The following is a 15,699-nucleotide window of genomic DNA, read 5'->3' on the forward strand; positions in this document are numbered from 1 at the left end:
TATCTTTGTCACCCTTGTGGGATTTGAGCACTGACACTGTCAGAGAACTTGACTAATAACCTTCACCTGGACCTTTCAAACTCTGCACGTAACTTCTTGATAAAGATGGTGATAAAGGACAGTATTTTCACAGGTTGACAGGGTCAGGAGAAGAGGGTCACTGAGGACTTTGACACTTTTAAGTTCAGTTTACGGTACTCTGTGAGAAACCTTAAGTTTTGCTGCACTTGGAATTGCTGGGACGAATCACAAGAAAATGAATATGTGACCCTCAGAGATACTGCATTGGCTTTATTCTCTCAAAGATATGTGCATATGAGGGCAATTATACACATCATTGTTTGACAAGAAGGACACATTGTTGACATTCTCTAAGTTTAAATCGAATGCCTTTTCCTTTATATTATGCGCTTTAGGGCATGTGTTGTTTTATCAGTGAGAGATTCACTGTGACAGTGAATGGGAAGAAGCAATTCATTCCCCTTATGTTCAAAATGCAAAAACAAAGGTAAATTTTGCTAAAGATGGAGCCATACCCAGGGGAAAGGACAATTCTTAAATGCCCATTGTATTTTTTAATCCACGTTTGAAAATATGAGACAATCTAGACTCTATCCAGGGGAATGTGCTCAATCCCTTCTTTCTTAATGTCATTTTGGTTTAAAAACATCACACTACATTTACATCATGACCAAAAACCTTGGAACATTATAAAACGGTAACTAAGCATGATTATTTTGTGCATTCAATAATGCCGATTTCAAGAGACTATGCAAACAGGAATCCTTGAAATTGCTTTATTGTTGACAAAAACAGTGTATAATTAAAGATTTGATGAGGAACCTGCAAACAATAAAGAATGTGACTATTGCCAGCAAAATACAATTACTCCAAATCCTTTAGACATTACAAATATAGTTCTTTCACACCAGATGGTTCACATGTAACAAAGCCATTTTAGAATGCTTAATTGTGCTTCGACAAAACCTTCGAAGAATGAGGTAGTTTCCTTTACCCACCATATCTTCCACATTACCATTGTTACACTTTTAGTGAGCTTAAATCCTTTAAACATGACCTTTAAATAATTATTCATAAGAGCCAAGCCTTATTTATAAAGTATTTCTTTCTACTTGATTATTCTTAAATAGAATTTCAAGAATCACTACATAACTGGAAAATTTTGAGACAAGCAATGGTGGGGGCTTTTTCATTACAATCAGATGCAAGAGAACAAGTTCTAAAAGTTCCATCATTAAGCTGGTATTCTCCCATTTCTATCCATAAACACTGATTTTAAAACTATGTCCACAAAAAAACCCCAAAACAAAACACTACTTCCTCACACTCCGATTTTCTCTCAGCCACCAAGCAAGCACAAATTCTTCAGAATAGGGAGTTAGGTTCCGTGTGTAGGCTGATTGAGCAATTCGTGGGGTCATTCATTCTTATTCATCAATAGGGGACTATCTGCATAATTTATGAATGCATACAAATTAGCAGCTTATCTTAAAGACTTCATTCAAAATCTACTCACAGCCATACTCTTGAGAGAACACTAACACTCTTCAAAAACTTATCAATGAAGTAGAAATTGAGGCAGGTATTTGCAATCCTTTCTCGACCCTGAGAATGACTTTAACAACCACTATGAAATTAGCTTGAGGACAGCACGGCATGTTGTACAGTTTAGTTAAAAACAAAATGATAATATTCAACTATTTTCTAAGTCAGTTAACCTTCACCAAGGAAAGGGGAGATGGTGGCAAATAGTATTCCCAAGCGGAAAAAGAAGTCATGATTCACTCCTTGCTACCTATTTGTCTCAAGATGATTCACAAATCTTAAAACAGTTGAAGAAAAGACATAATAGATCTTATAGATATGCAATTATGAACTCTTAACCAAATTGGTAGTAATTTGAAGTGGTTCCCATTGGAACATGAATGTTAGATTTCCATGTAACATGACCTCAAGGTCATGGCAAAATTCTAGTATCTGATAAGCTGACCACTACATCTAGTTATCTCCTAGCTGGCAATGCTTTTACTTGGCACCTATATTGAAAGCTGGAGATCCCTATGGCTGGCGCAAGAAATAAAAGCTGTTTTGGACAGCACAGACTCAAGTTTGAGATTTTCCTTTCTTTTTCTACAATCTTTCTTCCTCTAATATCTCTAACTAAAATTGTCTCCATTCAGTGATGTGTAACAAGGAATCTAGCCATTGCAATAGTGAGCGTGAGAAATCTGTCAGTGAAAATACATTTAAATTCATTCTCATATCACAGTTCACAATTTTTACCATCCCAACAGTGGATTCCATAGGTAAACATGATGTAACTCAAGTTTTAAACCTTATTAATTGGGCCTACTGTGGTATGGAAACTATACTTACTTACCTGAAACATCAATACTTGAATCCAGCAGACTCATTTGCTAAGACAACTTCATGCCTTTATCATTCACTAAAGCAAATATATTTACATGTATCTGAATTATTTACTCCAAACTCTTCATTATCATATCCTCAGATGAATATCTGGTACGTATGCTGAAGATGGAAAATAAATCACTTTCTTCTTTCATTTTTAAATTTTTTTTCTTTTTTGTCTGTACAACTTTCAGGATCTTAGCTTCCCAACCAGGGACCAAACTCCAACCCCTGCAGTTCACTGCACCAAGTTCAAACCATTGGACAGCCAGGGATTCCCTACCTTTGTGTTTTTAAAACAGCTTTCTGGCAACGACTTTTTAAAAAATAAAAAACTCTCTTTGCAATATTTTAAATGGCCTTTCTTTTAAAACCTCAAGCTGTGAAAAACTGTTGTGTTAAGTCTTTCGCCTGCTATTTTCCGAGTAGCTGTAATCCATCATTTTCAAGCTAAGTCTAAACAATTTGTTTCATAATTGACATTTTCCAGAAAAACTCACTCTAGAAACATTTTGTTTATTTCAATAATACCTGATTTTAAGATGATCAGCAAGGATGCTGTACTTTGAAGTGTTCTTTTGCTAGATGTACCACAACAGCTTAACATTGCTCCAAAGGAATGCAGTTAACAAATATACCAAGTTGGTGCAACAATTATACCAATATGCAGTATGCAGATTTGTGTGTGTGCTTGGTCACGTCTGACTCTTTGAGACCTCAATAGACTCTAGCTCACCAGGCTTCTTTGTCTGTGGAATTTTCCAGGCAAGAATATTGGAGTGGGTTGCCATCTCAGGGGATCTTCCACCCAAGGATCGAACTCTTGGCAGATTCTTCAGTCACCTGGATAGCCCAGTAAGCAGTAAACCAGGAGGTTTACTACCAGTTCCTACCAGTAACTGCTAAGTACTAATCTACTATACAGTTTCCCATGAGAGGAAAGAAAGGAATGGAAAAATAGGACATATTTCTTCTAAAAATGAGATGAAAATGTTCATTGTGATTTCTTGATAACAGATGTGCTCTGGCCTTTGCCTCATTATCTAACTGTATTATTAATAAATACTACTTTTATACCTAAAACTTTAAATAGGACAGTACAAATGCCATGAGGCTAATGTCTATATACTACTTATTTTCTAATCCCTACTGTGAGTTGTTAGGCACATTAATCGCCAAATGAACTCATCATCAAATTAACTATAAGCTTTTGTGATCTTTATCAGTCAATATATAAGCTTATTGAAAGAGTGACTCCTTTTGTGGTGAGGTTATTTAGAAAACAGACACCTGAACAAATTCTACCTGTGGCAAAACAAAATGTTAGGTGTTATTGTCGTTGTTTAGTCACTAAGTCATGTCCAATTCTTTGTGACTCCATGGACTGTAACCCGCTAGGCTCCTCTGTCCATAGGATTTCCCAGGCAAGAATACTGGAGTGGGCTGACATTTCCTTCTCCTGTATCAAGGATCTTGCCAATCCAAGGATCAAACCAGTGTCTCCTGCGCTGGCAGGATTCTTTACTGCTCAGCCACCAGGGAAGCCGGACAGGTGTTATATCTACTAAAATTACTTGCCAGGATTACTATTTACAATTTAGTTATCACATATTCACAGAAGAAACCCACATTCCAGGAATATCAGGGATCCTCCTTATAATGTTTCTCTGGGCTGTGTACTGTGCTTAGTCGCTCAGTCAGGTCTGACTCTTTGGACCCTATAGACTATAGGACCTCAGGCTCTTCTGTCCATGGGGATTCTCCAGGCAAGAATAATGAAGTGAGTTGCCATGCTCTCCTCCAGGGATCTTCCCAACCCAAGGACTGAACCCAGGTCTCCCTCATTGCAGGCAGATTCTTTGCCATCTGAGCCACAAGGGAAGCCCAAGAATACTAGAGTGGGGAGCCTATCCCTTCTCCAGGGGATCTTCCCGACCCAGGAATTGAACCAGGGTCTCGTGCATTGCAGATGGATTCTTTACCAGCTGAGCTATCAGGGAAACCCAACGTCTCTCTAACCCCTGTCTAAGCTTAAGTGCACCCCACGAATATTTATTGCTCTCAATATTATAAAAACTATCACTCACTGAAAGTAAACAAACATTGTTTTCTGCTTAAAATATTCTTTTCCCAATCATAAGGGTAAACTGAACATATAATTTTAAAAAGGTACTTTTTAAGGAAAAAGAATACAGTGATTGTGTGGGAATGGGGAAAATAAATAAGCTTATGTCAGCAACTGATTTTATAGCACCAACTCCCTAAAACAGAGCTGAAACTGCAGCTTTAATAAAAGGTTCCTACAATTCTTTTGACCAAGATATATTCATTAATTGCCTTCAAGTGGGCACCCAATGGGAAGAGCTGACTCAGGAAAAAAACCTGATGCTGGGAAAAACTGAAGGTAATAGGAGAAGGGGGCAGCAGAGGAGGACACGGTTAGATAGATGGCATCACCAACTCAATGGACATGAATCGGAGCAAACTCTGGGAGTTAGCAGAGGACAGAGGAACCTCACATGCTGCAGTCCATCGGGTCACAGAGAGTTGGACATGACAGAGAAACTGAACAAGTGCCCCAAAGTGTTCTGATTTGAGGAATGCCAGACTCTAATACTTTGGCCACCTGATGCGAAGAACTGACTCATTGGAAAAGACCCAGATGCCGGGAAAGACTGAAGGCAGAAGGAGGAGGGGATGACAGAGGATGAGATGGTTGGATGGCATCACCGACTCGATGGACGTGAGTTTGAGCAAGTTCCAGCAGTTGGTGATGGACAGGGAGGCCTGGCGTACTGCAGTCCATGGGGTCACAAAGAGTCGGACACGAGACTGATCTGAACTGAACTGAGACCACTTGTTTGGGTACAGCTGTCTCAAGCAACAAAACTGATATGATGAAGAGTTCTCATCCAGGGTATATAACATAAGTTTCTCAGATCTTCAGAAGGCTAACACTGCCGAGTCATATAATCAGTGTGACACTGCACTTTCTTGTAGCTACTGCAGATCTTTTTTTTTTCTCCCTAGTGACAATCTTTTAAGAAAAGAATAAAGGGGGTTTACTAGGTAGGAAAAAAAAAAAGAGATTCTTGAACAATGTTTCCCAGACATTTATTCCTTTTTCCCTTTTATTTTTCCTCTGTACTTTTGGAAGTAAAGGTTTTATTATGAACGTATTCATTCCTGCAAGTTCTGGGAAGCACAGTACCTGTCCCTGAAATGGACTAATCTTTTGGTGTATTGTGAGCTGACTCCTTGATAAATGACTGCAACAGAGAAATTCCTAAAAGCAAACAGCTTTAGGAAATGTTCTGGTCATTTCTAATGCCTGAACACTTTGTTTTAAGATCTTTGTTTCTACTGATTTTGTTTTGAAAAAGGCTGATGAACTCGGTCTAAAATGTAAAAATAGGGGAAAAAAAATGGAAGGAAGAGAACATGCAAAATAAGTTAATCATTATCATTTTAAGTGCCACCAGTTCTGTTTATAATCATGCACATGTGAATTGCTGAATCTCATTTGATCAACCCAATTAAACATTAAATAATTGCAGCCAATTATGCAAATATCAGCAACAATATTAATTTGTTGATCTTTTTGAGCAGATTAGCCTCACATGTTCCTAATGCTAGACTATCTTACGCCTTAAATGATCAATTAGTGTTACGATAACTAAGTCTTGAAGAATGGATAATTGCCTAGTTATAATGTGTCACTCTTGCTGTATTAATCCACTGCAATTAAACAAACAGTGCACAAGGAAAAAAGACATGCAGATGTTCCTTTTAAATCTATTTAACAAGTTAGTGTCAAGGTCAATTTCCTGTCTTGTTACTTAAATGAGAATGGCAGATTGTGTTCGCTGTTTTAGGAGACTTGGTTCCTTTAAATGTATATCCTTCGTCTTCATGAAGTCTGGTTTTTAAGGGCTTAAAATGCTCTTAAGGTTTGATGAAAGAAATCACACAGACATAATGTCAAGACATATTGTTCTCCAACTTTTACGAGGAACATGTCTAGCCATACTAAATTTAGAGATGCAAAGTATAAAATGTATTTGTGGCAAACAAATGACTTCCATTTCTCATAGGAATGTTGAGTGTAGTTATTATGTGCTACTTGACAGGTTAGAATTACCTTAGGTCATTTCTAGACTACAACATTGAGAGCGAGGTCACAAGGTTTAGCAAAGGCAAATGCATAGCCTCAGAATGCTACTTGGTGAACAACGTGCATGAAGGACAGTTAAAGCATGTCAGACCTGAAAAGAACAGACTCTCCCAAGACTTCAGATTGCCAATTAAGAGCCCCCTAAAAAAGATATTTTTACCATTCCTTTTCATCTTCTACTTTCCTCATTTTCATTTTACCATTCCTATCTAAAAAGACCCTATGGCCAAAAGTCTTGGAAAAGAATCAAAGCCCCATTTGCTATGTGCTGCTAAATGCCTTAAGGAAATTTTTCCAGCACGTCAAACTTTTAGAATTTTTTTCCTTGCTCTGAAAAGAGAATGAAATATGATCAGCAAGATGAAAGTTATTAGGACTGAAGGAAACCAAAATAAAATGTCTGAGAGTTGACCTTCCAAGGGTAAATGTTTTCTATCAAGATTTGACTTTCCCCTAGATAAACCAGGATACTATAATTTTAACTCACGGCTCCCGAACAAGGAAAATATCATCTACAATCACTCTCTCTATACCCTAACCATGTGCTTATCTAATCCCCTCAACAGGAAAGAGCACCTATAAAACCAGAGTATAAAATCCACAGTATATTCCTCTCTTTCTACCAAAAAACTAAATATGATTTATTTTGTATTTAACACTTAAACATTTATGTATTTAACATATAACATGTCATTTCCATTTGGCTGGTATGATATCACCATCTTTCTAGAATTATTACTTTAATTCCAAGACAGTCTTCAAATAAATCATTCCTCCAACAAACTACGATCAGAGTATCTCTAATGACTTGGCAGTCCATGGAAGCTAAAGAAACATGAGGTAAATATAGAGAAAGTCAGAACCAATCACAAATTCTAATAAAGAGGTTTCATAATATAGAAACAAAGAAGGTACACTTCTATAGAAGCTAAATGTTCATTCATTCCTTACTATGGGCCAGGCTGGGGGATGCAAAGATCTATAAGGCACAAGACCCTCAGTCCCGTAGTGAAGCCTGCCCACGAATTACAACACAGTGTGGAGACAGCAGGGGTAGTCTTGTTGATGTACCAGTGGAGCCTGGTGCAGACTGTGATGTCAGGAAGGAGGAGAGATTCTCCCTAAGATGGACTTAGGGGGCCGGGAAAGAAATCCAGTTTCTCTAAGTCTTGATTTATAAACAACAACACACTTTTCTGAGGATGGAGATGTGGCCCGGGCAATGGTACCTATGAAATGTACTCAGATCAGCTTTCAAACACAAAGACACTCACTGGTTGAGAAGCAGGACATAACTTATGCTAAAGAATAAAGAATTTTTTAAAAATCTGAGTGAAGCCCTAAAGGAGGCACTAAGATTATGGAGGAAAATTCTAGACTTACATGGCTTCCATAATCCACTCTCTAGAGAAGGTAAGGAAAGCTTCTAGGGGCAAATTTAGAAACTACCATTGGATGATTGTGATTCATCTTCTCTGGCATGAGGAAACAATCGCCCTGGGAACACAGATAATACAAACAACAAGATGCACAACTAAAATCAGGCAGCCAAAGACATTTCTCATAATCCAAATGCAACAGTCTGTCCCAAGCGCACACAAATGATATCCTGTTCTTTTCCATTCAGGCTACTGTGATTGTCCAGTCGCTCTCCTCTCTTCCATACTACAAGAAAAGCAAGAAAACATGTTTCAGTGGTAAAGCTGAAGCACGGGAACAGCTTATAAATAAACTTAATGATATAACCAACATTGAACAAAAGGTTCACTTCTGTTTTGTACATTAAAAGCAGGTCCATATTGAAAATAAGACTATGTATAAAGAACCAGTCAAATACCTGGGAAGAATCACAGATTTTATAATTATAGTTGAGCTCAAATTTATAGCTAGTATAGGTTCCTTACATATGCCTCTTCACTGCTATCCTGTATTTAGTTTCTCAGATCATGTACCATTTTCGCTTGAATCGCCTCTTTAGTACTAATATAACTTCAGTTGAAATGAATACAAAACATTAGAATTCCTGAATTGGAAAGAACATTACATATTGTCTAGTCTTCAAGGAATGAGCCAAATAAGTGTGGCTCTGGATTTCACTTCAGAGTAGTTCCACTTCTACTGGTTTCATATACTGGGATTCCAGGAAAGGTCTCTTTTGCAGAAAGTTCTAAGGCTTAAAAAATCAAGTGTGAAGAGCAATAAACTTTTAAGTCCAGCTTCTCATTTAAGGACACTAAGGCTCTAGCAAACTCTGTTTTTAAAATTTTCTTTTATTGAAGTATAGTTGATTTACAATGTAATGTTAAGTTCTGCTATATAAAGTGATTCATACATGCATATGCATACATATATACATATGTGTGCATATATATACTCATATACATGTCTATATATACATATGTGCATATATATACACACATATACATGTCTATATATACATGCTGTTGTTCAGTTGCTAAGTCATGTTCTACTCTTCGCTACCCCCATGGACTGCAACACTCCAGGTTTCCCTGTCCTTTACTATCTCCTGGAGTTTGCTCAGACTCATGTCCATTGACCTGGTGATGCCATCCGACCATCTCATCCTGTCGCCCCCCTTCTCACAGTCTTTTCCAGTGAGTTGGTTCTGTGCATCAGGAAGTCCAAGTACTAGAGCTTCAGCTTTAGCCTCAGCCCTTCATATTCATCAGAAGGGCCTATGTATATAGGCTTCCCTGAGAGCTCAGCTGGTAAAGAATCGGCTTGCAATGTAGGAGACCCTGGTTTGATTCCTGGGTCAGGAAGTTCCCCGAGAGAAGGAATAGGCTACCCACTCCAGTATTCTTGGGCTTCCTGGGTGGCTCAGAAGATAAAGTATCTGCCTGCAATGCTGGAGACCTGGGTTCAGTCCTTGGGTTGTGAAGATCCTCTGGAGGACGGCATGGCAACCAACTCCAGTATTCTTGTCTGTAAAATCCCATGGACAGAGGAGCCTGGCAGGCTACAGTCCATGGATTCGCAAAGAGTTGGACACAACTGAACAATTAAGCATTGCACAGCACATATATATATGTAAATACATACACGTATATGTTTCCATATTCTTTTCAATTATGGTTTATCACAGAATACTGCATACATTTACCTGTCCTATACAATAGGTTCTGTTGTTTATACATTTTCTATATAGTTTACTTCTGCTAATCCCAATGTCCTAATCCATCCCTCCTCCATTCCCATCCCCCTTGGCAACCATAAATCTGGCCTCTTCTAGGAACCTCTTAACTACAGCCCAGTTCTGTATCTGTGCAATGTTATTCCTCCTCCATCACACTGTCTGTGTCCTGGGTGCCTCGTAATGAGCTTTAAAGACTTCAGAAAGCAGAATCTATCAAATTGGTACAAATACTAGAAGCCAAGAATGGGTCCCCCTATAACCTTCTGGTTTACATGAAAAGGAGAATGAAGGAAGCCAATGTCACTAAGTGACTTACTTAATCCACATCAGAAAGTGTTGCCTACAGAGTATAGCTTCCCACTGTTCACACTGTTGATTTCACAATGAACGCCAGACAAAACATTCCCAAATTCTGCCTGATTTATATATAGAGAGAAATACACATTTTATTTTTCGTATTTGAATTTCCGTTAATACATCAGACACTTTAGCCATTAGTAATAATTGAGTGTCAGCCTACTGATATTTTGTATGCTAAGTGGGTTTCCACATTTCCCATTGGGTATGTGTATGCTTGTATACTAAATTGCTTCAGTTGTGTCCAACTCTTTGCGACCCTATGGACTGTAGCCTGCCAGGCTCCTCTGTCCATGGGATTCTCCAGGCAAGAATTCTGGAGTGGGTTGCCATTTCCTTCTCCAGGGGATCTTCCGGAACCAGGAATCAAACCCGCATCTCTTGCGTCTCCTATACTGGCAGCTGGGTTCTTTACCACTAGTGCCATCTGGGAAGCCCTATTGACATTTTAGCAGATTTACAAACTTATGATTCATGACTATAATTTCATCATGAATCTCACCAGTTAAAATGAATTTGCTTTCAGTTACCCATTTTAGTTTTATCAAGATCAGTTTTGAATACAGTGACAGTCATAGGCTGTGTAATTCGAGGAACCTACAGAATATGTATCAAGGTTTTTCTCTCTTGTCCTGCACCTCATGCTTTCATGTAAAATCATAGTATCTTGAGATGTTATTCAAGGGATGTGATAATACAGCTAATTCATAATATCTAGACTTAGGTGATTATCACCTTTCATTTCAATAATGAATAATGTACTTTAATTTTCCAAGGTGAAATAATTCAAAGTAGAGATGACAGATTTTAGCAGGAACAGAAATACACTTCCTTTAAAAGGTATCCAGAGAAGACGGGGAAAGAACACACTTGTCTGCATGGACCAGACTGTCCTTATATTGCTGTCAGTGCTTTTAACGGGCTTCCCTGGTGGCACAGTGGTAAAAGAATCTGCCTGCCAATGCAGGAGAGGAGGATTTGATCCATGGGTCGAGAATATCCCCTGGAGGAGGAAACGGCAACTCCAACATTCTTGCCTGGGAAATCCCATGGAGAGGAGCCTGGCAGGCTACAGTCCATAAGGTTGCAAAGAGTCGGACATGACTTAGTGACTAAACAACAAAAATGCATCCTTAACACTACCATAGTGACAGCCTTCAATGTTTGCAATGCAGTAAATCAAATCCAGCCTGTGGGGTGGTACTTTGAGACCATGCGGAAGGCTCAGCGTGATGTGCAGAATTTTTCAACTTTTCATCAATTCCAATTAGAACAGTGAACTAAAACATGACTAATAATGACAAGCTTATTACTTGCATTCAATGCACATTTGGCAAATAATTTTACAAGGCCTTTGCTAAAACGTGCCTTTTATATTTGGCAGAAAATTCTAAAACATAAAAAGGCCAAGCTGCAAGTTAGGCACTTAACTCTCAACAAGGCCAATAAAAATAGAACCAGTGCTGCCCACCAGTTAACACTTCATCATCCTGGTTGTAGGTCATATTCAATGGCCAAGCAAAGCTGTGATCCGAAAACAATGGGTGAAGCGTGAATGAGGGAACACGGAGGGGCTGGGAAGCTGAGCAAGGGACTGCACCATCAAAGCAATCTAGAATGTTCACCAAGTCTGCACACACACACAGAATAGCTCAGGACTTCTCCAGGGAAAGAACGGTTGTTTATTCTCACAAAGCTGCAGTCACAGGTGGGAAAAGAGATTTTTAAAATTCTATCTGGTGATGGGCTATCAATACGGATCACGCTTTGATCCACTCAGCTTCCCTTATTCTAAACTACTGAAGATGTCCACCTCTGGGTCTTGACAATCACTCCTCCCACTTTCTGAAATGGCAATAGCAGCATGGCTAGTTACTCAAATATGCTACCCCGATATTTACAACTTGGACTGCAGCTTTTATCTGATCCTGACAGCAGTTTTGATGTATATCTCACTTTGAAAAAATCTAAATCAGATTCTCTTGAGTTTTTTTTTTCTTTTCGTAAAATAATTTTACATTTTTAATCTCTTCTCAGAATGTGTTAATACACAAGAGCAATGCGTTTCTGTTCTTCAGTACTTGCTTGGTGTATCACTCACCCATTCATTCCTTTTTCAATATTACTGAGGTTCTTGCCTGGTGGTCCAGTGGTTAAGAATCTGCCTTCAAGCGGAGGGGACCTGGGTCCAATCCCTGATCATGGATTTAAGATCCCACAAGTCATGGGGCAACTAAACTCACACGACACAACTAGAGAAGGCCACGTGTTGCACTTACTGAGGCCGTGTGCCACAAGAGGAGCCTGCATGTACCACAACCGGAGGAAGCCCCCATGGCACAATGAAGCACCATCACAGCCAAAAATGAATTAATTAAAAAAATTTAATTAATGAATTAATTTTTTAAATGGAAGAATATAGTACAAAGAGAAAATATTAGCAGGAGTCAGGGTAAAAAAATTTAAAAAAAAAAAGAAAGAAACATTACTAAGTATGTACTATGGCACAGACGCTGTAAGAATATTGGAATTACAAAAAGAGAATAAAAGAACACCCACACTCAAACAACCATGGAACAAAGGTAAGTGTGTGACTAATCAGAACAGACTTTAAAAGTCCTACGTGATCATCCAGAGGCTATGGAAAATGGGGAAGAAGCAGCAGTTAAGTGGGTGAATACATGTTTGTACTGAGGAAAGGGGATATTATTCCAGAGATTTAAAAGATTCTTCAAGGAGATGCATCTTGAAGAAACAACCAACATCTTATCAAACAGGCAAACTGTAGAAGATACAGGAAGGCAGGAAGGACGCAAATAGAGCAGAGAGTATTGGAGGACAGAGAAGACCCCCAGATGGCAGAAGCTGATATGATGGTAACAGGAACAGCAAAGAGCAATGGGAGAACGAGGGATATGGACAGCAAGGTGATGTTCTCCAAGTTCAAGTCTGGTTAAGTATGAACACAGAAGTGTTTTTTTTTTTTTTTTTTAACATTATTAAAAAAAGAAAAAGAAGAGGAAGGGACTTCCCCGTTGGTCCTATGGTTAACAATCTACACAATGGTTCAATCCTTGGTCAGGGAACTAACGTCCTACATGCCAAGGAGCAACTAAGCCCACAGGCTAGAACTAGACAGTCCATGTGCAATGCAAGATCCCGAATGGCAATGAAGATCCCACGTGCCACAACTAAGACCCAACATATTCAAATAAATACTGAAAAAAAAAAAAAAAAAATCACAAAATCAGCCTGCATTCACTGATTTAAAAAATTGGAAAATAAAAAAGGGGAAAACTCTAAAACCTTGTCATTTGAAAAGTTTCCCCCCAAGAGGTAATTTGTAGAGCAATAAGACCCAGGGAACTATATGTCTAATTAGCCAAATGGGATGAACACTCAGCCTCAGAGATTCTTGCTGATGTACAGAAATATACAAGTTAAATGAAAATCAGATCTGTGGTTAAGAAGGAATTCTCCCCCCAGAGAAAGAACTGGCAAGAACCTTGAGGATTCTTTGGTTGCTACTGCCGCTCCTTTTCAATTTCAGAGAACTTGGGAGGAAATGTCATGTTTCCATGTAAGTCAAAGAGATCAAATGTAAAACATGGTGCAATTCTATGCTTTTTCCTCAGTAATTCCTTAAATTATTTTTCTTGGAGAGAGACAATTTAGTAGCTTGGCTGACAGCATCAATTTGCCATCTTGTAAGAGAATAATTTTGAAACTGTAGGTTTATGCCCACAGGCACAAAATAATTGAAGAAGAAAGAGGTGTTCTTGGATTCCAAAGGGATGGTCCTGGGTTACTTAACAATTTGGAGCAGATTTGGTGCTTGGTTTGTGGTTTAATTCAGAATCTCATGTATCCCTGGGCTTCCAAGGTGGCTCAAGTGGTAAAGAATCTGCCTGCCAGGAAAAGCAAGAGAAAAGATTCGATCCCTGGGTCAGGAAGATCCCCTGGAGGAGGGCATGGCAATCCACTCCAGTATTCTTGCCTGGACAACTCCATGGACAGAGGGGCCTGTCAGGCTATAGTCCATGGGGTCGCAAAGAGTTGACATGACTGATCAAATGCATGCTTGCATCCCTTTGTTTCTTTGTTCACTACAGAGCTCTTGAACTCTTCATTAGTTTTTTAGTGTTATTACCATTATACTTTACTACCTAAGTAAAAAGAGAAATTACTAACTTCTTAGCCAAGTTATAAAGAGAATACATACAGGTAAGAGAAAAATATTCTATTTCTCCTCCTATTCTACTTCACATTAACTTTTATTTTTAAACCTTTTGATATGGTCTCAAATTTAAATTGAATAAATCTGTCCTGCTTTATCAGTTTGCTCTGACTTCTCCAATTTCCTGGTCACTTTTTCCACTCCTCTATTCCCAGGCATCTGGAACAGCCTATGTATACAGTGTGTGCTCAATATAATTGTTGAATGAATGAATCAAAACCATTCACTTCTGTCACCTACATTCCTGTGTTCTGCAATCTTACTTCTAAATATGCTCTTTCTCACAGGGAACTCTGCTCAATTTTATGTGGCAGTCTGAAAGGGACTGCGTTTGGAGGAAAATGGATACAAGTATGGTTGTGTCTCTCTGCAATCCACCTGATTCTATCACAATATTGTTAATTGGCTATACTCCAACATAAAGATTTGACATAGATACACCACCAAGGGTAAAATAGACAGTTAGTGGGAAGTTGCTAAATAACAGAGGGAGTCCTTCCAGTGAATATTCAGGGTTTCCTTTAGGAATGACTGATGCTGAAGCTGAAGCTCTAGTGCTTTGGCCACCTGATGAGAAGAGTTGACTCATTGGAAAAGACCTTGATGCTGGGAAAGACTGAGGGCAGGAGGAGGGTATGACAGAGGATGAGATGGTTGGATGGCATCACCGACTCAATGGACATGAGTCTGAGTAAACTCCGGGAGATAACAAAGGACAGGGAAGCCTGGCATGCTGCAGTTCACAGAGTTGCAAAGAGTTGGACACAACTTAGCAAATGAGCAACAACAGGGTGTCCAGCCCAGTCCTCCGTGGTGACTTAGAGGGCTGGGGTTGGAGGGAGGAACAAAAGTGAGGGGATACATACACACACACACAAATACACACACACACACACACACACGGCTGATATGCATTGTTGTATGGCAGAAACCGACACAACTTTGTAAAGCAATTATCCTCCAATAAATAAAGAAATAAAAATGCTCTTTCTGAGACCTTTTGCAATGGCTTCCCATCTTGTCGCAAAGTTGCCTCTGGACTTCTTAGTTATGATCTGCAGGCTTAAGTGAGTGCCCCTTGGCACCTTGGGTCTCAGTTCCCTGACCAGGGAATGAACCCATATCCCCTCCATAAGGAGGCGGATTCTTAACCGCTGGATTACCAGGGAAGTTCTGGACTTCTTTTATTCATACCTTAGGGTTTTGGGGCATATATGCAGTCACCATCTCAATGGAGATGATACTCATTTCTGCTTTTGCCTTCCAAAGTTTCATGATAATGCTGGCTGAACACCGCTACTTAGCTTTTTCTTCTGATTCATATTTAATAGAATTTAATTT

The 15,699-nt window shown here is 39.0% G+C and overlaps 1 protein-coding gene across 4 annotated transcripts in view; it reads right to left on the reverse strand.

Moving 5' to 3' along the window:
• Nucleotides 1-783: 783 nt before the first annotated feature.
• The window catches only part of BCAT1 (branched chain amino acid transaminase 1), a 132,316-nt gene continuing 117,400 nt past the window's right edge, over nt 784-15,699 (reverse strand). For all 4 annotated transcript variants that reach the window (XM_020880114.2, XM_070453786.1, XM_020880109.2 and 1 more), the window contains exon 11: nt 784-8,272. In XM_020880114.2, coding sequence (XP_020735773.2) covers nt 8,231-8,272 — 42 coding nt within the window. In that variant the 3' untranslated portion in view covers nt 784-8,230. The remainder of the gene's footprint in view (nt 8,273-15,699) is intronic.

The sequence above is a fragment of the Odocoileus virginianus genome, chromosome 23 (genome assembly GCF_023699985.2).
Source record: "Odocoileus virginianus isolate 20LAN1187 ecotype Illinois chromosome 23, Ovbor_1.2, whole genome shotgun sequence".
Classification (NCBI taxonomy): domain Eukaryota; kingdom Metazoa; phylum Chordata; class Mammalia; order Artiodactyla; family Cervidae; genus Odocoileus; species Odocoileus virginianus.